The 22267-nt window shown below is 33.8% G+C and overlaps 2 protein-coding genes across 5 annotated transcripts in view; one reads left to right on the top strand and one right to left on the bottom strand.

Moving 5' to 3' along the window:
• LOC149807277 (dynein axonemal intermediate chain 4-like) overlaps positions 1–14379 on the bottom strand; it is a 68921-nt gene extending 54542 nt beyond the window's left edge. For both annotated transcript variants that reach the window (XM_089964501.1, XM_089964508.1), the window contains exons 1-5: positions 14295–14379; positions 10409–10601; positions 6022–6132; positions 3095–3177; positions 244–335 (exon numbers count right to left, since the gene is read on the bottom strand). In XM_089964501.1, the coding sequence (XP_089820627.1) occupies positions 244–335; positions 3095–3177; positions 6022–6132; positions 10409–10601; positions 14295–14329 (514 nt within the window). In that variant the 5' untranslated portion in view covers positions 14330–14379. The remainder of the gene's footprint in view (positions 1–243; positions 336–3094; positions 3178–6021; positions 6133–10408; positions 10602–14294) is intronic.
• Positions 14380–14656: 277 nt separating this feature from the next.
• Positions 14657–22267, top strand: part of LOC149807276 (mesoderm induction early response protein 1-like) — a 47928-nt gene continuing 40317 nt past the window's right edge. The window contains exons 1-3 of one of the 3 annotated variants that reach the window (XM_089964489.1): positions 14842–15037; positions 18421–18448; positions 20898–21040. Coding sequence is in view for 1 of the 3 variants with exons in the window: in XM_089964473.1 (XP_089820599.1) it covers positions 14703–14711; positions 18421–18448 (37 nt within the window). In the remaining 2 variants the exon portion in view is untranslated. Of the gene's footprint in view, positions 14712–14841; positions 15038–18420; positions 18449–20897; positions 21041–22267 lie in introns of those variants that run through there. The other 2 variants (XM_089964473.1, XM_089964480.1) reach the window with 2 other exon arrangements.

The following is a 22267-nucleotide window of genomic DNA, read 5'->3' as shown; positions in this document are numbered from 1 at the left end:
TCTTTGTCCATCTGCATGCTAAAAACTGGGTTGATGAAATGCTCACTCTTTTATCATCAAAACTAAGGACCAAATATTGGAAATCTCCTGATCTGACCTGTCATTTCTGTCACATGTAAGCTGGCAAGGAAGTCTAGATAATCAACATTTCTTCCATACTTAAGACTAACTTAAAACTTTGGAAAATGAATTTCCCAGTTAGACTTGCAAAAACTTTATGTTGGTTAAAATTCTGGAATTTACCTGCCCAAGCTAAAGCCATGTCTGTTGGTTGTTCTTCCACATCACCAACCATGGATTCTGACCCAGTGTCATATGACTGGCTGAACACAGATCTGGGGAAATAATGAGGAAAGAAAGGATAAAGAGGTTCTTGTTGTTAAATTTAAATAGGGGTTATTATTAAAGGCTGAAGAAGAGGTATTTTCCCTGCAAAGTCTGATTTCTAATGCTAGCTACTTTAATGGGAGCTAACCTAATTCTACCAATAATGCTCTGACCCTCACTTGCCTTGTTGTTTCCTTCACCACACTTATGAATTAACAGAGTACAGTGAGAAACACATTATATTTATAGGTACTCATGTTAATAGTCCTCTATGTATGAACAGGCTGACTCTGCAGACTACTGTACAATGGGTCTCAGTGATTTTGACTTCTGGTCAAGGGATGCAGTGTTAAACTAATGTTACTGTGCAGATTTATCATGATGATGACTGCTGTCCTCTAGATATTAGATTCTGTAGGTTGCTTATGTTACCCAAATTGCAAACCATCCACGAAGTTTTGTCATGGAACATACTCTACCAGAAAGTTATTCTGCAAAATCCAATTATCTTTGAGCTGCAGTGAACTTGAACTTCTGAGCTTTTGAGCCCAAAACCAACAGACCTCTTTCATACCTCAAATGCATGCCCTACACAAAGTTTGGGGTCACAATATGTGGCGCAGAACCAATTTACTATGCAAAATCTATTTTTCTTCTTTCAGTCCTTTAAGCGTTTGACCACATAATCAACAGACTCCCTTCTTACCCAAAGGTGCAAGACATCCACAAAGTCTGGTGAAGATATGTGATCAAGGAATACAAATACAAACATAAACCATTTTTCTTTCTTCTGTCACAATAACCTTGACCTTTTACCATTTGACCCCAAATCTACCATACTCCAAATGGAAGCTATCCACATTGTTTACTCCAGCCATGTGATGTAGAATTCATGTTATTGTGTAGAAACTGCTTTCTTCTGCCAGTTACAGTGACCTTGACCATTTACCTTAAACTCAATAATCTTATTCCTTACCAATAATGCAAACTAACAACAAAAAAGTCTGCTCTAGGCATATGATGTCAAACTACTGTTATGGTTCAGAGACTATTTTTCTTGTTTTAGTGTAACCTTCATCTTTGACTTTTTGACCTTGCAACTCATAGGCTTCTACCTTACCGCATGTGCAAGCTATTCACAAAGTTTGGTTCAGGTCTTTAATATTGAACTAATGTTATTGTCTGGAAACAGTGTTTCTTTCTTTATTCCCATTGACCTTTGACCCCCAAATTCATATTCACTACTTTTCCCATTATTATTGTGAAACTTTATTTAATATGTAATTTAAATGTAGCACATGCTGCATTACATCATTTTTAATCTCCTTTGATAACCAAGACAGGATATCTTGATTTTGGGTTATATTTAACAGAAGATATGCTTCACACATAGTTTTAGAATAGCAAATCATGAAACACTCGATAAGTACACAGTGACACAATACTATTCAATATCAAACAATATAAACAAAGCAATTTTAAAACAATATGACAGCAACACAACCTTCTTGGGGAAAAATAAAAATGCTTTATCTAATAAATATTTTCAGTACCTCAGATTGAAAAGGTACCATTTGTACTCTGTTATGTATGCCTATGTTATGTGCTTAACTTTTATTCCATGATTGTAGGTTGTAGTCTAACTCATTAACCCATGGAGGTTTTTGGCATTTTGCCTGAAATGTGAGTAGGAAACATGTTTTGGGGGCTATTTCTGAATACATCCTAATACACTGACTTCCAAGAGATTTCCTGTTAACCTAATACCTATTTTTTATTTTTGTTTTTGCTTAATGGACCATCATTTTCATATCGAGACCACTCTTTATTCCAAATGCCCATTTTATCCTCCTTTTTGCAAAGATTTGCCTGTCTGTGTGCAGTTTAGAGCTGTCTGCCTTAGATCTGAGGCAAAAAGTCTAAAATTCAGACACAAAATCAGATTCCTACCATGGGCGAATATTGGGTGGAAAAAAATCAGGTCCAAAACAGTAGGTTTTTCCCTTTGTATTTTGTAGTGCAACTAGAACATCCAGATTATTTGGTATCATTGTAGAGCTACATCTGTCTACCTTTCTATAATACCACCCACTTTAGTGTATCATACATGACCTTGATGCTACAGAGCTTGGCAGTCTGTTAATTTTACAAAACTTGTTGGTTGGACTTTCTTTCTGTTACTTGGTACTTGCCTTTAAGTAGAGTCAAACTGTAAATTGCATAGACCTATATCTTCTGTTGCATAATACACTGGCACATCTGGGTCTCTGCAGTTTGTTAGGAGTAATCAGTACAACAAATGACACAGACCCTGATCTGCTGGCTCATTATGTGATGGCAGATCAGGGTCTGTGTCTTTTGAAGTTAGACTTGATTTATAATGAAGTATATATGGTATACAATGTAAATGGCACGAATCATCTTTACAATTGCGAAAATAGAGTTTATGTGAACTTGTAAGTGAGGAGGAGTAAATCTGTATTTTGTTTCCATGAGAAAATATAACAATGACAATTAAATTAGGTCTGCAAACCAGACAGAACTGGAATATAATGAAAGTTTTATATGGGAACAAATTGCAAAACCAGCTCTGTGAAGTGTAAGTACTGGTCTGTAGGGCTGATACTATGAGTTGTGGGTTTGAATCCAAATCAGGATGATGTGTAATTTCTCTCAGCTTATTCAAAATAGCTCCAAGATCCAAAGGAACAAGAATGACAACAATCCTTGTTCTAATAGACACGCATAGCTGCATGAAAAATATTACCTTGTAAATGGTCCTCCACCAAAGGTACTGGCTGTGACAGTTCCTGCAGCATATGCTGAAGCCTGAGACATCAAATCTGTTGGCTGTGGAGACAAAATGAGAAATTGATGAACCATTCATTGACATTATATATAAAAATTACCTGGCATACACACACTATACAACAAAAAAAGTAGGTACGATTTCGTGTATTCGACTTCATCTTAACCTCCTTAATTATTGTCAGCAAGTTTTTGCTTTGTAATTTCATGTTTGTTTTTTTAATCTTGTCACGGTATGTTTTTATGTTTTGTCTAATATTGTAAAGCACTTAGAGCTTCTAAAGATTAGGTGCTGTACTAAGTCCTCATTATTATTATTATTATTATTATCATCATCATCATCATTATTGTACATTTGATTTACAACAGCAAAGTAAATTTTGATTGTTGATGTTTGTAGTTAGTGTCATATGTAATATGTTGTTTAGTATTACATTGATAAAAAAAATGCCTTGATATACAACAAACCAGATTTGTGTATTTACAACACATATGCCCACAAATGTAAACCAAAATAAAAGTGTAGCTAAAATGAATTACAAATGCTGAAAGATTTATCAATTTTATTTAATGGTATAAAATCTAATCAAGTCATCTGTCTATGCATACAAACATACCAAACTTCATTTATCTACCTTAAGTGGTTTGGGGTTAATTTGGCTAACAAGGTTTTTATCAAAATATTCTAAGGACTGTTCCAGTAAATCATACAAAGGACCCTGGAAAGGCACATGCAATCTCAAGCAGTCACCCATAAATGCAATTTAGAATGTTTTATTATTTTCATATGAACTCTTTGATTGGTCCCTATATCTAGGAATATATATATATATATATATATATATATATATATATATATATATATATATATATATTTTCTTTTCAACTGCATTCTCTGGTTACCTGATAGATTTAAATGGAATAGCTCTAAGTCCAGATTTCTCAGAAATATGTAAACAAGAGTACCATCTTGGCACATTATACACCCACCTCATGTTTAATAATGCTCTATATAGGCATAAGTACAGTCTGGTTGACCTTGGAGATTACTGACCAATGGATCTCAATGACCTCAACCTCTACCAAACTTAATGTGCAGAAACAATTATTTTCTTAACCAACTTATCGTGACTCTAATACTTAGTCCTCTGAATTTACAAATCACTTTATTTCCTAAAGTACATTCTAGCCACAATAACTAGCCAAGGAACTTACTCTAAAAGAAAGGTTATTCTACAAAACCCATTTTTTGCAAGCCACATAAACCCTGGCCTTTGTTTTTCTGACCTTCAAATTAATAAGCCTCTTCCATATTTTAAGTGTATCCCACAATAAATACTGGTCACAACATTAACTTTATAATGCAAATAAATATTTCTTCACTGAAAGTGTCCATGATCTTTTGACTCCAAAATGAACTGGTTTGTTTCTTACCAAGGATATGGTCAAAAATTTAAATTTTGGTGCTGAATTAGTTTTGCTTATTTCATTTAGATTGAACGTAACCTTGTACTTTTTTATCCCAAAATAAATAGGGTCCCTCTTTATCCTAAGCACAACTCTGCCACCAAACAAGATTTTTCTTCATTCAGTCATGTCACAATGATCTTGACCTTTGGCCTTTTTCATAAAAACATTGATGGGCTTCTTCCCTACCACAAGTGCAAGCTATCCAAAATATCTGGTCTACCACAAATTAGTGAACATAGCACACATCCAAGTATAACACACACTCATGTATTACACAGTTTTTCTATTATGTGTAAAATATATATTAGAATACCTGCAGAGGTACATAACCTGCAAGTAAAAATTAATAAATGACCAAAATCTGTTGTCACTTTTTCTCATTATAAATATCCTAACAAATATTAGGGTATAGTGAATCATCCTTTGTGTTTACCACTGAAACCATAAACTGTCTAAAGTTCAAGCCACATGCTCTGCTTGATAAAAGGACATACTGGTATCACAGCAGAGCCATTTCAACCAAACTGGGTCAATTCAACCAAACTGGTCAATTCAACATTAGTTTCCTCACCCTTATAAAATTTGTTCACACCTGCCCATTTTTTGCAATTTTTCAAGAAATTTTTTAAAAAATGGAATAGACCAAAAGAAAGTCAAATCTTATTGCACATCTAAACCATCTACATAATAATATAGCCTACAAAATTACAATACAATCTTCATGCCATTTTGTAAAGGAAATGATGACAAATTGAATTCCAAAGGTACCCATGCAAATGTTTTTAAAAGAAATATACCCCAAAATGTGCCAGAGGATAAAGCTAACTTTTACTGCACCTCTACATAAACTTGATATCTAGCATATAAAATTATAAAAAATTCCTTCAACTTGTACAGAAAAAGTATTGATAAAAAATATCCCTTTTTGACAATTATCTAAAAACATTTACCAAAAATGGTCAGAGAAAAAAGTAAACCCTTACTTTGCATCTGCACAAACCACATATCTAGCCATTGAAATTTCATTAAAAAAACTCGAAGTGGTGTGGGAGGAGAAACAATGACAGGCTTTATCACAGACAGATGGACAAATGCAAGCCTAGAATTAAACATAAATTTCTTTGTAACTAACTCTTTAGAAATTTACTAGTCCTGCTGCAGCTTCATTAGTACCTCCAACAAAATAATGTCGGACATATATTAAGATCAACTAGCCATCAGACTTTAAAAATTATAAATACTAAAAGTCAGACAGGTAATTTACTATCTGTAGGCCAGCAGACTAATGATAATTTCAAGCCCTGAGATAGACATGGTGATGCATGGTCAATGATAATAGAATCATACTTCACAGAATGCTACAGATAATAGATAGAGTATCATATCTTCACACAAACACTACAGTCAATGACTTACTGTTCCTCCTGAACTATCCCCCAGAATATTGCTTTGATTCTTTTTCACTTGATTTGGGTCCACTTGATAAAATGGCAATGGAGTGACATCATTTCCCTGCTCATCTAAAACCTGTGGAAAAGTTTTGGATTGTTATTGAAAATATACTACACATCTTCTTTTCCTACTTATATCATTCAAACATCTGTATACATAGATGCATTATCAGGTTTTTCTTTCTTCTGTATGTAAATATTTTTAATCAGGAACAATTTCATTAGTTGTCTCCCCTGTAAGTCATACCATGATGTATAATACCTTATAATAATAATAATAATAATGACCTTATTTAAAGAGGGTAACACAATTAGCTAAAAACTAATCTACCATGAGGCCCTCATACAAAGGAGTTCATTTATTTAAGCTGCATCTCTGAAGCCACTGGATATATTGGGTTTGGAAGAAGGAAATAGAGTGGGCATTTCTAATCTCAGCTGGAATACTATTCCAGAGCAGAGTTCCAGAGTATTGGAAACTTTTTTTAAATAACTCCTTATTTGGTTTGGGAATTTTATACTGTTTGCTTGACATGGATCGCAGGTGGGGAGTATTACCAGGTAGCCTATACTGGAATAGTGATTGTAAATATTCAGGAGCACTATTCTGAGATATCCTGTACATTAATTCGGCTTTTCTCAAACAGATTCGGTCTTTAATAGGTAACATTTTTAACCTACCAGCTAAACTTTCCTTGCTTTCTTTCTGGATTGATATTAGCTCAAATGCTCTTTTTTGAAGATGTGCCAGCTTTGCTATGTTTTTATCATTTGAATTACCCCATACTGTACTACAGTAGTCCAAATAGGGTTGTATGTAACTGTTATAAAATAGTTTCCTGTGCCTTTCAGGGAGAAAATGTCTTATCCTACTGAGAAGCCATAAACTTGAATTGACTTTTTTACTGGTATGTTTGATATGTTCAGTCCATGATAGGTTATTATCTACCAGAACACCAAGTAGCCTATCATGACAGACTATTTGCAGATTTGTATCCTTCCATGTCAGACATAGTTCATCACTATCAAGATTTGTCCTTCTTTGCCGTGTTGAGATAAGTAATATTTTAGTTTTACCAGTATTTACCACCATGCCATTACATGTGCACCAGTTTTCCAGTTTGTTTAGGGCATTCTGTAAAGAAATTTCGAGCTCATGCTTTGTGTTTTGGATGTCTGACAATGTTGTGTCATCTGCATAGAGATCTGTAGATGTTATTGAGTCTCTTAGTAAAAGTGGTAGGTCATTAATAAATAAAATGAATAGTAGTGGACCTAGAACTGAGCCTTGTGGTACTCCATATCTAATTGTTTCAGGTTCAGACAGAACATTATTTATGTAAACATGTTGTGTTCTCTCATTTAAGTACGAAGTAAACCATCTAATTGTTCTTTCATCACACTGGTAGATTTTCAGTTTTTTCAAAAGGATTTCATGATCCACCATGTCAAAAGCTTTCCTGAAATCTACAAATACAGTTCCTATTATTCTACCTTGGTCAAGTGCTTGAAGCCATTTATCAGTTAGGGAGATCAACGCAGTCTCACAGGAATGGTTCTGTCTAAAGCCTGATTGATTAGGGTGTAACAGCAAGTGTTTGGTTAAATATGACATGAATGAGTCATGGACATGTTTTTCAATCAATTTTGACAAGTTTGGTAGTACTGAAATTGGTCTGTAGTTATCAGCATCATCCTTAGAACCAGATTTGTGAATAGGAGTTACTTTTGCAGTTTTCCATATTTTGGGGACAGATGAGGTTGCAATACTTAAATTAATTATGAATGTTATGCTATCTGCAACAGCAAAGGCAGAAGATTTAATGAGTCGTGGACCAATCTGATCAAGTCCTGTAGCTTTCTTGGTATCAAGTTCACTGAGATATTTTTTAACAAAGTTTTTTGACAGTGGTGGGATAGAGAAACATACCTCCTTTGAGATTTTACTGCTGCAGAACTTTTTCAGTTCATTAAAGTTGTTTTCTATCACTGGCTCTTTTAACTTTGTGGTAATGTTGATGAAAAAATCATTGAAAACATTTGCAATGTCAGTTTCATCAGTGACTATGGTGTCATTTACCAGAAGTGAGTGAATTTTATTTGTCTGTTTTTTGTGCGTTCCTCCAGTGAGTTCATTGAAGACTTTCCAAATGGAGTTTGTGTTGCTCTTTTTGTTTTCAAGCAATGATTGATAATAAGTTTTTTTTAGCTTTTTTGATCATACTTGTTATTTTATTTCTCCATACTTTATATTGTGCATGGTTTTCCATAGCCTTGAATTTCTTTTTATCTGACTTTGAAAACTTTAACACAAAAACTTTGAACATAGAATCTTATTGTTGACTACATGTGTGCCATCACTGCTAGAAATGTGATACCTATGTCCCACCCAGTATCTGCAAATTGAGTATGACCATGAATATGCATGTATGAGGCGTACATGGATCCCAAAATAGCTGCAGCATTGTTCCCTACACATTTTACCATGGCACTGTACCGTGCATTCCGTTACTTTCTTCATTATACATAATGGTCAAAACACCCTCATATACAAAAACATGCTCCCTTTTACCATGATACCATACCCTTTATTACCTTTTCTTCCTGTACTTGGTCATAACATCATCATGTACAATTCTCCATTTTACCACGATACAGTACCCTATACTACCTTACTTTCTTCCTTCCCTTGTTCACAACACCTTCATATACTATGGTATTTTTCATTTTACCATGACATCATAACCTGTATTAACTTACTTTCTTAACTTGACTTGGTCACACATTTTATATATAACAGCATGCTACAATTTACAATTAGCTACAGTAACAGTGCCCTAAAAAGTGACAAAGAAAGAAATGATTTGATAAAAACAAGTATCTGCATTCTTTTTAATACAATTTTTACAATGTCTATAATATTTAATTATGAGATAAAAAAACCTCAGAGGTCCTAAATTGTTTTCATACATTATAAAGCTATCTTTTCAATATATGCAATCTACTTCAAGCTCGTTATACACATACAAACATTACAGTGGTAACTTAAAAGAGAGTTGATGAACAATATTTTGAATATCTTTTTATGACAGATATTATTAAAATATAGACAGCCGGGTCTCCACTAGGGTTGTGCTACCAAAAGCAAGGATGTAAAAAGTCTGTACATAATCAAATTTTACTGACACAAATTCTTAATCAATGAATCTCATAAATGCATGGTTTATCACTTGCATAGAGTAGAGAAAATTATGTTGTAAACAACTCTGCACAGTAAGTAAATGAAATGAATGTGTTTCTGACCTTTACAGGAGCTGTGTTCATAATCGAAGATGTCACAAGTCAAGACCATATTCTACACATCAAAGAGAATTTTATCCTACCTCTGACTCAATAAATTATCTCGTCAACATCATTAAATGTAATTCATTTCACACGAACTATTTAAAATGAATTAGTTACTTTTAGCTACATTTAATGACTCTGACCTGAAAATCTACCAAGTTACATGTTGATAGGATACAATTCGCAATGCTGTGTGTAACAATCTATAGTGTAAACCTATTCAACTGTTGGTCACTGACTTAACCCATACACAGCTTACAACTTTGATTCATAGTTCATTTATAAAGTAAATAGTTAGAGTGTTTCCACACTGCATAAAATGTTTAGTTTTAGTGGCTTGGTGTGAGTGAAAGCCTATAATTTCAGCATGGTTAGATCATATGATTTAAAGTCATCTATAAATGGAAACTGGTAAAATACTGAATAAGTTCGTCCCTCAGCAAACAAATACTTGGTTGTTAGTTTGTTCTGAACATGAGTACATAAAAGCACCAATAGTATACAAAAAATAAACTCCATAATACCCGGTACATTTTTTAAAAATGTATCAATCACTCTGCAATGATTACAGATTCCTCATTGCAGTCACTGACAGATGAAGGTCTATGCTGTTTGCAGTTGGACTTGACTCAAAAGCTATTATAGTAAAACCTGTCTTGAAAAGACCACTGCTATGTGAAACTGCCTGTCTTGAAAGACCATATTCTCAATGCACAGATTTTACTGATTATAGAGTGATATGACCTGTATGAGAGACCACCTGTCTGAGTCCACAATTTTCTGGCAGAAGGGGTGCTCTTTCAAGCAAGGTTCTACTGTATATACAACAGTATTCCATTTTACTGCTTTCTTGACATTATAATGGTTCTAATTAACTATATGTACTAATTTCCTTTATTAAAGTTTTCACTTTAAACATTCATTTTTTAATTTTATTTTTCAAGAACAGTGAAATAAAACTATTCAAGCCATCTACTGTATAGGTATAATAATAATATTCATAATACCTTTACTACATTTTTCAGGGGTCCTTTGTCTGTGGGCTGGCCGCCTGGTCCAACACTGCGAGTCCTACTGGCAGAGGACAGGAGGTTAGAGCGAGAGCTACCAAATGTTGTACCACCGCCATACTTGCTCTTCATCACTGAGGCAGTGACACTTTTTCTTGAAGCTGTGCTAGCCCCAGTAGCTTGGCTTGCCCTATTTCAACCAAAAACAAAATTTAAAAACAATCAATTTTGATTTACATGTTTGTGAACTGTGAACTGTGAAAATAGGTCAGTATCTGTATCAGGAATTAATGCTGTTTTCTATATGCTTTTGACAATGGCATTCCTGAAACCCAAGTCTTAAGAAAATGGGGTACCTGATATGAAAACAATAATTCCAGCTGTGGGATATTTATGCAGTGAGTGATTTATTCTGAATCAGCTATTTATCAGTGATACCATCTCAGGAGACATAACACTGTGTCCTTCAAGTTGAACATTTTACAATCTTAATAATAATAAAGCTGTTTAAAGGATTTTATTTGCAATACAAATTAATACATGATATTCAAATTGTAATGGATCAGCACATGTACATTTCCCCCAAATGTTTTGGACAGCTTTCATTAGCAGGTAAACTGTTGTTGCAATAACTGTCATAATACCGCACTGCCCATTTATCTCGACATCCTTGGGACCAAGGTAATATTGTGGACATAAATGGATATCAAGATAATTGTCTAGGGAGAGGGGATAAAAAAATCTAATTTCATGCAATTTGAAGTTTGTAAGAGGTGACCTGTCGTCAGTGAGCAGGATTTACAATGAGAGAAAATACACAATGGAAAGTTTGAGTAAATGAGGACAAAATTAGTTTGAAACACACTTGTATATTAACAACACATACTTGTGAAGTACAATCCATAATGTAATAAGGACTGTACATGTATACAGTGGTCCCCCTCATATAAGGCCACCCCTTCTGCACTGGGGAAGTGGCCTTATAAGACAGGTGGCCTTTCCAGAGGGGGACTATATTTGTGATATGTATATATAGTAGGAATTCTACATATAACTTAAAGCAGTTATTATCTTCATTTAAAAGTAGTATTAATTATTAAAATGTTCTTGTCTTAAAAACAGATTTATTTAAAGGTAACATGAATTAATAGTTCGTATTCTTAGCATGAAATGTGAGTGAGGTATTATTGGCAAGCACATTACAAACCATTCAAAAACATTATTTGAGTCTTGATACATACAATGTTTTGTAATTCTCTTTCCATTTACTCCATTTTTCCACTGCTACAGAATGTTCTCTAACCTTTTTACGCTCTTGTTTATTTGAGTCTTTCCAACACATATTTTTCGGCACGTGAACTCTCCCCATTGTCATAAAATCGAATAACTTTTTTTTTTCTTCTAAAGTATTATTTCTTCATTTACGTGATGACATGTTAAAGTTCTGTAATGACTTATTCATATCTGGCTAATCGTACAATACTGCAATTTAATTTTGCAGATGAAACAGCTCTATCAAAATACTGCTGACCCCATTTCTATCTGACCATTTTATGTTCTTGACATTTAAAAATGTCCAGTCATAATCATCAATTAAATAAAAATCACCATTAGTACATAGGTCTAGCTGTTGTCGCCTGAAATAAATGCATTATCAAGTGTAAAATATCTACTTTCCTACAGTCTCTCTTTTTCGTACTTTGCAATTTAAATTTCTGAATTCCTGGTTGACGGAGATGTACTTTGTAAAGCTAGCCATAAAAAGGGGGGGGGGGAATTTAATTCCTGAATGCATGAAATCGACGGTCGCATTATACGTCACTTATCTTAAATTGCAAAGTATGATCATAGGGTTTTAGTATTAAAATGTCATTATCTAAATAAAGTTTCTTACAAAACTATTATTTGGAAAATAATAAACATAATATAGATTTGCTTAATACCTGATGTTTCTATTAAAAAAAGAGAGACTGTAGGAAAGTAGATATTTTACATTTGATAATGCATTTATTTCAGGTGACAACAGCTAGACCTATGCACTAACGGTGATGCGCAATGCAAAGACCATGGAAGTAGTGCAAAACAGTCATGTAATGATTTATTTTGTAATATTATGGCTATATTGCTTGTTGTGAATAAAGTAATAACTATCCCATCTTTTTCAATTTTCATTGCCTATTACATTAATAGTCTTAGAAAAACATTCACTACTTATTCTGGCGACATATTTTGAAAATTGGCAACAAAATATTGAAGTTGGTGATTTTTTTGGGGGGCGACAACTTTTTAAAAGCCAGGACCATCCCTGTAATGTGTATGCTGGAAGTTCAACAGCACTGTGATTAGGATGAGTACATGCATGGTACTGATAATTTGTTATGAGCAGACAATCAGCGGTAGTTTACAGCAAGCGTGTTAAAAAGTATTTACTTTTAAGAATATACTGTCTTTCAATTAACCCCCAAATCAAATGTTTATTCCTTAATTTCCACTATATAATTCTGATTTAAAATTCAAGCCATGTCAAGATGAATGTTATGATTAAATTTATATTTTGGAAATTTGTTTACATTGGCACCGATTATTTCTGCCGATACCGATTATACCAATTGTTCCAATAATTGGCCCAATTATGAATATGACCGATTAATCGGTACAGCTTTACCCATGATGAAACTTGTTTGTTTTTGAATGTATAATGAATAAAATCAGGTGACTTCTTATCTCCGTCCACTTCGCATTTTGTTTTCCCTATTGAAGGCCATTAATGAAATAATTATCAGTTTCACTGTTGAATTTAAGGACATTTTCATTTTTCATTCTTTCCTTATTTCCAGTATTGAAGAAAGTAAAAAATGTAATCTAATGTATTAAAATCAATGTATTAGTAAAAAAAGAGAAATATTAATATTTGGTACATTAGCATTTACATAATTTGGGAAACAAAACTATTAAACATTTCTAAGCCTGTAATAAATGTATCACATGCCAATGACATGATTTTCAGAACTGTAGATAACTAAGCATCATTGTTATGACCAAGAAGCTTGAACAAAAACATACATAGATGCTAAGTAGAAGAAAATATTGACTCATGTTAAGATTATTCATTGTTATATTTGCTATTGTTGCCATTTCCTATGATCATACTTTTTATTCTCACCTCTACATGGGTGGGAGTGGCTATGTGATCAATCGCTACTAAACAGATGACTTTATGAACAAGGAAAGCAAAGCATGGTACCTATACATGAACTGTCACTGAACAAATGTGTACAGTCATGATTCATTTTATATAATGATGATTCAGAGTGTAAATGAATTTTTAATAAAACGTAAATTGTTTACGATTTATTTTTGCGATTTGTTCATAAGGACTCCGAAAACGATACAGCAAGGATATTGCTTAAATTGTGAAGCAGACAATTTGCTGACAATGTGCTCAGTGCAATTTTGTAAATGAAACATATAAAAATAGGATTGGATCTGGATATGGTACAATGAGTATTTTATGACTTACTTGCATGTATATATTACTTACATATATAAGAAAAATCTAATATTTGTTTTTACTCGGAATAGAGATTATTTTTTTCATTTGCTAAACTTTACATGAATTTAAACTTCTTGGATACATATTGAAATACGCACCATTCTGCAATGACAGTTCTCAGAAAGACTCAAATGCCACAGTAACATAACGTTGTAATGTATGTTACAGTAACACTTTTGCAGCCATCGGATCTTTCGACAGTTGAATTGATAAAGTCGGTATGAAAGTTACATATTTCCTCGAGACATTTGTCTGACAAGATAAAGCCATTGTTTTACAAAAATAAAAGTCGTACATTAAAATGTTCACAAAATGTATACATGTACAAACCCAGGGGCAAGCGATTTTCTCGATTTGCTTGGCATGTTGTTGGCCCTTTCACTGGTCTAAGTCGTCCATTAGCGCTTCATTCATGTAACCAATAGTTACAGTGTCGTTTGTAAGATAGATTTGTATTGGTCAATTACCTTTTGGAGCACGTTTTTTTTACACCGGAATATATTTCTGAAAATAAAGTAATATGTATCAGCCTATCACAAATCACTGCAATTTGTCTAAATTGTGAACATTTTAGCATCACACAATTGTTAATGTTCTAAGAATGCAAGGTTTCTCTTTTGACTTGACGAAAAAAGTCATCTAAAAAATAACCAATCGAATTTCTAGATCTGTCGCACTTCCTAACACTCGCGGGAAATCACAGCCTCGATTTAAAAATTATCCCATAATACAAGGAAAATGGCGGAGGTTAGTAAAATTACCCATAAATGTTTAGGGGATTTTCCAAGCTTTACTAAGTTTTTGAACGTTTTTAGCTATCCGTATTTAGCCGTTTCATAAATCATCACTTAAATATTTTATGGTTGCTGGGGTTTTAGCTTTTGAGCAACTATGAATTGGGGTTTTGAAAAATACGCAAATCCTGTCCTATATATTGACGTCAAACTAGCCTAATGGCGACTCTCTCCTGTCCAACGCAATGGCGTCATAACCGATTTTCGATGTGGTCACAAACTTTGTCAGTTAACCATTGGCAATATGCACTTGTTTTATTTACCTGACACACGTTTTGGGTAAATTTTGTCATTTTTGTTTCTCTTTTATGTGTATGAAGCGTTATTTTTAACAAACTGTCATTGTCCTGCTTATGTCAAATGTCACAAATTGCAGGTCGAATTTAATCAGTAGACGAAAATCTTCGCTCCAGTTATATATCAACCCTTGGCAGGCATATGAGGACACTTAAAATTCAATTGCCATTTCATTTTGCTCCAAATAATCTGGTCGCCTTAAAATTATTTACATCTATAAATAAATTGAACGAGGGGGGAATTTTAAATCAAAGATTGCAAGCAATTGATCACTTTTATTTTTGTATGACAGTAGTTTTCTTGTTAAATCTATCCCATGTTTTAAATTTAGTTAACCTATGGCTAGGCAGTGGGATACTAATTAACTGGTATTGCACAGATAATAAAAAATAAAAATAAAAAAATGATCATAATGCTTTATTTATAGAGGGTGACTCAGTCAAGGACTATTCTCCCTTGAGGCCCTCTTAAGGAGAGTATTATAACAATGTACATTACATGAAGATATGAATAATTACAGTTTATTTTAACATGTTTAATATTAAAACACTCAATTCCATTATCGATTAGAAACATATATGCTCATGATATTTCTTCTTAAATACTCTAATATTTTCAGCAGATTTTGGATGTAGTGGAACCTTGTTCCACAGAACTGTACAAGATTATTGGAAGTTCTTTTTAAATTGCTCAGTTATTGGTTTGGGCTAGAAGGTTTCCATGTGATATTGATCTCAACTGGTATTGTGTTGAAAATGGCCTGGATAAGTCCTGAAGATACTCTGGTGAAGTTTGATGTAGACATTTATATAAAAGAACTGCACTGTGAAAATATATCTTGTCATATTGGGAACTATTTGAGTTTTGTAAACAGTGCTTTGAGGGATGATCAACAGAGCATTTAAAATTACTCGTGCTGCTCGTGTCTGAAGTTTATAAATCCTGTCATGCTCAGATTTAACAGTGTCCCCATACATTTGAACAATAATCCATTGTTGGAAGAATATATGACCTGTAGTATAGATGGATGTTACCAGACGGAATAGTGTCTTTTTACTGAAATACACTCAAATTCACTATATTCAGAATATACCTCCTTGTTTGTTTGTGCTGATTTAAAAGATGAAAAGCTTTTTAATTTCTATGTACATGTGTGCAAAGGATATAACACTAAACTCAACATTATGGTAATTTATGGAATTATACAGTAGTTACCGACTAGGATGAACTATGGTCACAATATTATCTGAGGAAATCATCTTGCCCATAGTGAACACATCATGGTGCCATGTTAGTATGGAAAGTTCATTAAAATGAAAGGCGCAGAGAATGCTAGTGTTAGGGCTACTCTGGTCACATTCAGGTTAGAAATTATAAATCAGTGAAGTTTACCGTTCATAGACTGTGGAATGTAATGAACTGTACTCAGAAAAATGTAAAATACTGTAAAACTCAGCATTAATGCGACCCTGCTATTAACATGATCCAATTTTTTGGACCCCAATTATTGCATTATAGCGGGGTTCTACTGTATTGCAAAGAAATTAAGAAACATGGGAGTTTCCATTTCAACGGGCAATTAAATATTTCAATTCCATGCATAAGCTTTGATACTAAATCAGTTTCACAGTGACATTAAAATTATCACTGATATTCTCTAAGTTAAATGTTTGAATATCGAGATTTTTCTTTGTTATGGGGTATTTTTTTATCGTGCTTTTTATTTACTTTTGTTTGCCATGGGATTTGCTTGGTTTGGATTTTGTAGTTAAGTTGCTTGATGTAGCCATGCTGAAATTGAAAGCTGTCATTCACACGAAGCCAGTGAACTCTGACCCAGAGTTTTTAATTGTGTTTGGATTAAGATGGTGACTGACACTGAGGGTATTGGAATGGTATTACACTATAGTTTGTTCCACACAGCATCACAAATTTTATCCTGTTGTACTCTTATATAATCAGAATAGCATCATAAACAACACTAAAAATAGCTAAAAATACCTAATGTGTTTTAAACACTTTGTGTGAATGAGTCAAGTACTTTTTGCTACATTTAATTATGCTGACATGATAATTTACTGAGTAAAAGATAGAATAAAATTTGCGATGCTGTGTGGAACTAACTATTATGTCATTGTTGATGTGTGATGCTGTATTATGTATGCATCTTTTGTAAAGGCCAGAAACTCATTCATTACATTTTGTTACACTAAAGTATTGTTTACAACATACTTTTCTTGACCCTATGAAAGTGATAGACCATGCATTGATGAGATTGGCTAATTAGCATTAGTACCAGTCAAATTTAGTCTTGTACTGACTTTTTTCATTCTTGCTGGTACAAGGTATGGGTAGAAATGAAACCCTTGTGGAAATGCCTGAATTTTTATACTGAATGATGGAACTTTTTCACTTTGACAAGTTTGATGTTTTAATAATAATTAAAGAAAGTATTTTCATGAAACCTTAATTTCTGCTTTTTAACTTGTTACACTGAATGGTAGAAATTTTGTTTTTCCAACAGTTTTGTTGGTAATTTATGTTTTTGTATGGTTTCTTGTGAATGAGTTTTTTTCTTCTTCATATTTCATTGCTTATTTATTCATTTACTATGTGGAGAATGCAAGGAGGCCTCCATAATTAATATTATTATGTGTGAATCCAGCAAGGTGAGGGGTGCAGAAATCATTCATATAGTTTGGAACAAGTTATAAAAAAAGAGGGATGAGTACTGTATTAGACAATTTAAAGTGTATTGGTGTTTACTATTAGGAGCCGCTTAATCCTTAACCATCATGAACTGGTGTGCTTACTTAGCATCAGTGCTGTTTCATTCACAAAGCTGATACATCTTACAAGAAGTTGGTAAGTTGGTTTTTATCTGGGACCAGTTAGGAACTACAGAAAATGGCAGTCTATGATTACATCGATCAGTTCTTAACCAGCAAACAAGAACAGTATGTTTGTACTCATCCAGCAACATTCAGCAACCTAAAGGAAAGAAAAAAATACCACAACAGATTTACATGGAGGTTCTAAAAACATCTAATTCCGTGATGGCACCAATAGAAACAAAATAAGTGCGAAACATGAAGTATCACCAAGGAAGGCAGTGTTAAAACAAGCTTTGACACTGTTTACAGCATAGTTTTATAAACATACAGTTTCAAAACGGAGACAATTTATGAGGGGGGCGCTATCTTGAAAATAAGAGCACCATGGGACTCCTTGCTAGAAAAGATGTACATCACACTTGATTTTTGTGCATATTGGATCCGAACTCGATCATTATTGAGAGCACTGTGCTATATGTTAAGAATTAGCATTTTTTCAAAATAATATAGATCTGTCTTTTTTCTCACTAGGTCGGTACAAGCGAGTCCAGCAGTCCAGGTAAGTGTTAGTACTTGAGTGGAGCTAATAACACTTGAATTACATGAATATTATTCTAAAAATAGTAAGTCATGCCACTGTATTATTTACATTAAATAAAAATCTGGACTTGGGTATTGAATGCACTCCGTCATTAGGGGTTTTAATATGGACTTAATTCATGGAGTTTATTATTTTTTTGTTTTAATTCATTGCTCCCTCAGTGCAATGGACCCTATTTCATGTGCGTATGAAAATTGGTATATGGATGCATCTCTAGAAGAGCAGGTCAGCCATATGAAAACCAGGTCATTGTGGCTGTATTTTCAGACTTGAATTTATATTTTTATTTTCAGTCATTTAGTTGGTATGCGATCAATATGTTGAACCCTATTTCACCAATTGGTGTGCAGTGCATTTTACTACTAGTAACTTGTCCATACCAAAATTAAGTCACTTTGTCCTAATTTTCACATTCAAGTAACTTCTTTATTTTCAGTCATTCATTCATTATGCTCTCAGTATGTAGGATACAGGATCCTGAAATTATAATGGTTTTTGCAAGATGTTTATTCCTGAAAATTAATTTGATTCAATATTTGTGCAGTTTAACATAACTTTCAAAGGAAGTATTAAAAAAATAAGGCTGGTGGCAAAGTTTTATGTGAGCATGTCCTCAAATGAGTCTTGGAAGATGATAATAAAAGTTTGTTTTTGTTTCTTATGACTTTCTTAGTTTTAATTAGGACCTAGTCCTCATGTATTTTGTTCTGAAAGGTTGGAGACTGTATAGATAAAAAAAAAGCAGCTTTTGTTAGGGAATAATACCGATAGTATACACACTGGAGCAATGATTGAGTTATGTTTTTAAGAAGTCCAGGAGTTAAACTTTTGCACCTTAACTGTCTTGTTTTGTGGCCATAGAGTGTTTTTAAAAAAATTGGGAAACTTTATGAGATAATGTATTATTAATGCCTTAAGTTTAATGTCCATCATGTCAAGTTAGCAAACATTCATTGGAGCTTATTTTTTTGTCATGTCCAACAAATATGGCCATTATGGGATATCTGTTTAAACCCAATTTTATCAGTACTTCTGAAATTTGGGTATGTAGCTGCAGGAAGAGTAGCATTGCCATGCAAAAACTAGGTCACTGTGTCCAAACTTCAATGCTTGAGTGATTTACGTATTTTCAGCAATTCATTTATTACATCCTCAATATCTTTGGCCCTATTTGCTGAAGAAAATATGGATGCGTCTTTGACACATAGCAAGTCGGTTATTTCAAAAGTTATGTCACTGTTACCAATTTTGTTTCGTATTTGAGTTGTTTACTTAAAGGCTCATTCAGTGTATATCTTGGATACAGTTTCACTGACACACTTAGCATTGATCCTTCATACTACCCTGTGTACTGTTAGCTACTCTAGATGTTTTTGTGAAGGGTTTGTGCTTAAATGTAAACACCATGTTTAATTTATTTCATGTCTAAAATATGATCACAAATTCACTGTTTTAGGTGGATTCCATCCTTAATTTCTCATTTTGTCATTCAGAGGAGGTTATCCATTCTGTTGCTGAGGGCACTGCATTGCTTACATCACAAGCAGTTGTTATTATTGTGTAAGATGTCATTTGTACTAATCTCTACCCAGTCTTTGTGGGTGTGAAAGACGGATTATGACTGTACATATGCATTGAGTATTACAGCTGCTGGTCGTACTCCTACTTGGGCTAATATAACATAAAATATAAGTAATATGTATATGACCTGTCATAATTGTTAACACATTAACCCCTGGAGGTTTTTGTCGTTTTCGTTGAAATTCGAGTAGGAAACACATTTTGAAAGCTATTTCTGAATAAATCTTGAAACGCCAACTTCCAGGTGATCTTCCAGTAACATACTGCCTAGTTGTGTTAGAAACATTGTTCTTCATTGGCTATTTGGCTCGCGCATGAGCATAAGGGTAAAAGTTGGATTTTTATTTTTATTTTATTTTTTTGCTTAACTGACCCATTATTTTCGTATGGAGACCACTTTTTATTCCAAATGCCCATCTTATCCTACTATTTGCAAAGGTTCATCTATCTGTTTGCAGTTCATACCAGTTTGCCTTAGATCTGAGATCAAACAGTCTAAAATCCGGACACAAAATTGGATTACGACCATGCAAATTTTGGGTAGAAAAAAAAATTGGGTTCGAAAAATGAGGTTTTTCCCTCTGTATTTTGTAGTGCAACTAGAAATTCCAGATTATTTGGTATCATTGTAGAGCCACATCTGTCTTCCTTTCTATAATACCACCCATTTTAGTGTATCGTACATGACCTTGACGCTACAGAGCTCGGCAGTAGACTACTACCTCCTGCCACTTAAAACTCATCACCAGGGGTTAATGTGTTAAGCTTACTCTTTATGTGATGGAAAATCCTTGTCCCTTCTAAATGTTCTATCCTCCTGTTGTAGAAACTCTAAGAACACATGCATCAACCCAGTCTGACCTACGTCATCAGCCAATACGCTATAGAGAATCCTGTTCTTCTTTTGCAGACGGCATCTTAAGTCAGATGTGGAAAATTCATGCTTGAAGAAAAAATACTACATTGATGGTTATAATATATCATTACTTAATTTGCTTGATTCTTTTTGTGATAAAATAGTCCCTCATTAAGTAATTATCAAAAGTTTTCATTTGAGAGTCCAGTCATAATTTATTTAGTGCATGCTTTTTCATCAGTTAATAATTGCAAAACATGTAACTTTTCGTTAGTGGATATCGTCCCATGTCTCTAATTGCACTAGCGATGTCCAAAGTCATAAAAGGTGATAAAACTGTAAGATGACAAGGAATGTTTATTTTAAAATAATGTATCTGGCAATGAAAACATTAAAAGTTTGTGATAGTTGACCTCACTCTTATCAATATACCAACACCAATACTTGTTGGGTTCTTCTTTAGAACCAGGAGGAGCATTTCTCCATGCCCATTGGTTGCAGAAAGAGCGTCTCTTACACATAAACAATTCAGAAATGAAAGCTTTGTTCTTTGCTCTGAACTCGTGCATATATACATGTGAAAGGTCATTGCATCATGGTCTCCATAGACAACACATTAGTAGTGGCATACTACCAATGACAAGGGGGAACTCATGCTCCTTCTCTTAATGTGAAAGTTTGGAATCTTCTGTTCTGGGGATTCAGAAGGGTTTACACAGTCTGACCTGAACAGTCAAGGTAGTCCTAACAGAGTGGTCTCTACATCAAGCAGTTGCAGAGTCTCTGTTCATTGTATGGGGAAAACCACTGGTGGACTTGTGTATAATGAAACTCCACACGTTTTTATTTTATGTTTCCCCAGTACCAGACTTAAAACCTTCGGGTGTGGACATCTTGATCCTGAAGACATACTGTTAACTTAACCCATTCCCACCCTTTAGGTTGAGTCCATAGCTACTTCACAAGGTCAGGACATTTACAGCTTGATTTATCCTGATAATTGCACCTCTGTGGCTTCAAAGGTCTTGATTCATTGATGGAACTTTTTATGTACATGTATCTTGTTGGCTGTTACAAATACTCTTTGTGAATCTGTAAATGAGGCCTCATTTGAAAATCTTGCATTTAAAACCATCTTCAGCAGTTGCATCAGCACAGAAAAGTAAACTATATGCTTTATCATTTGAGAAGGGATGTCTGCCAGTTTTTATGCAAAAAATAGTGATGATCAGTGGTCAAGCAGGAAAACCATTTTACCTTTAAGAGCCTCTATACCAAAAGTAGCTAACTTTTTCCAAGGGCTACCATTTAGTGATTTCCAACACTTTGCCATCATGGAA

The sequence above is a fragment of the Sinohyriopsis cumingii genome, chromosome 1 (assembly GCF_028554795.1).
Source record: "Sinohyriopsis cumingii isolate HCF-2022 chromosome 1, ASM2855479v2, whole genome shotgun sequence".
Taxonomy (NCBI): Eukaryota; Metazoa; Mollusca; class Bivalvia; order Unionida; family Unionidae; genus Sinohyriopsis; species Sinohyriopsis cumingii.
Note: the sequence above shows the minus strand (reverse complement) of the source record. Positions and strands in the feature narration are given on the sequence as shown.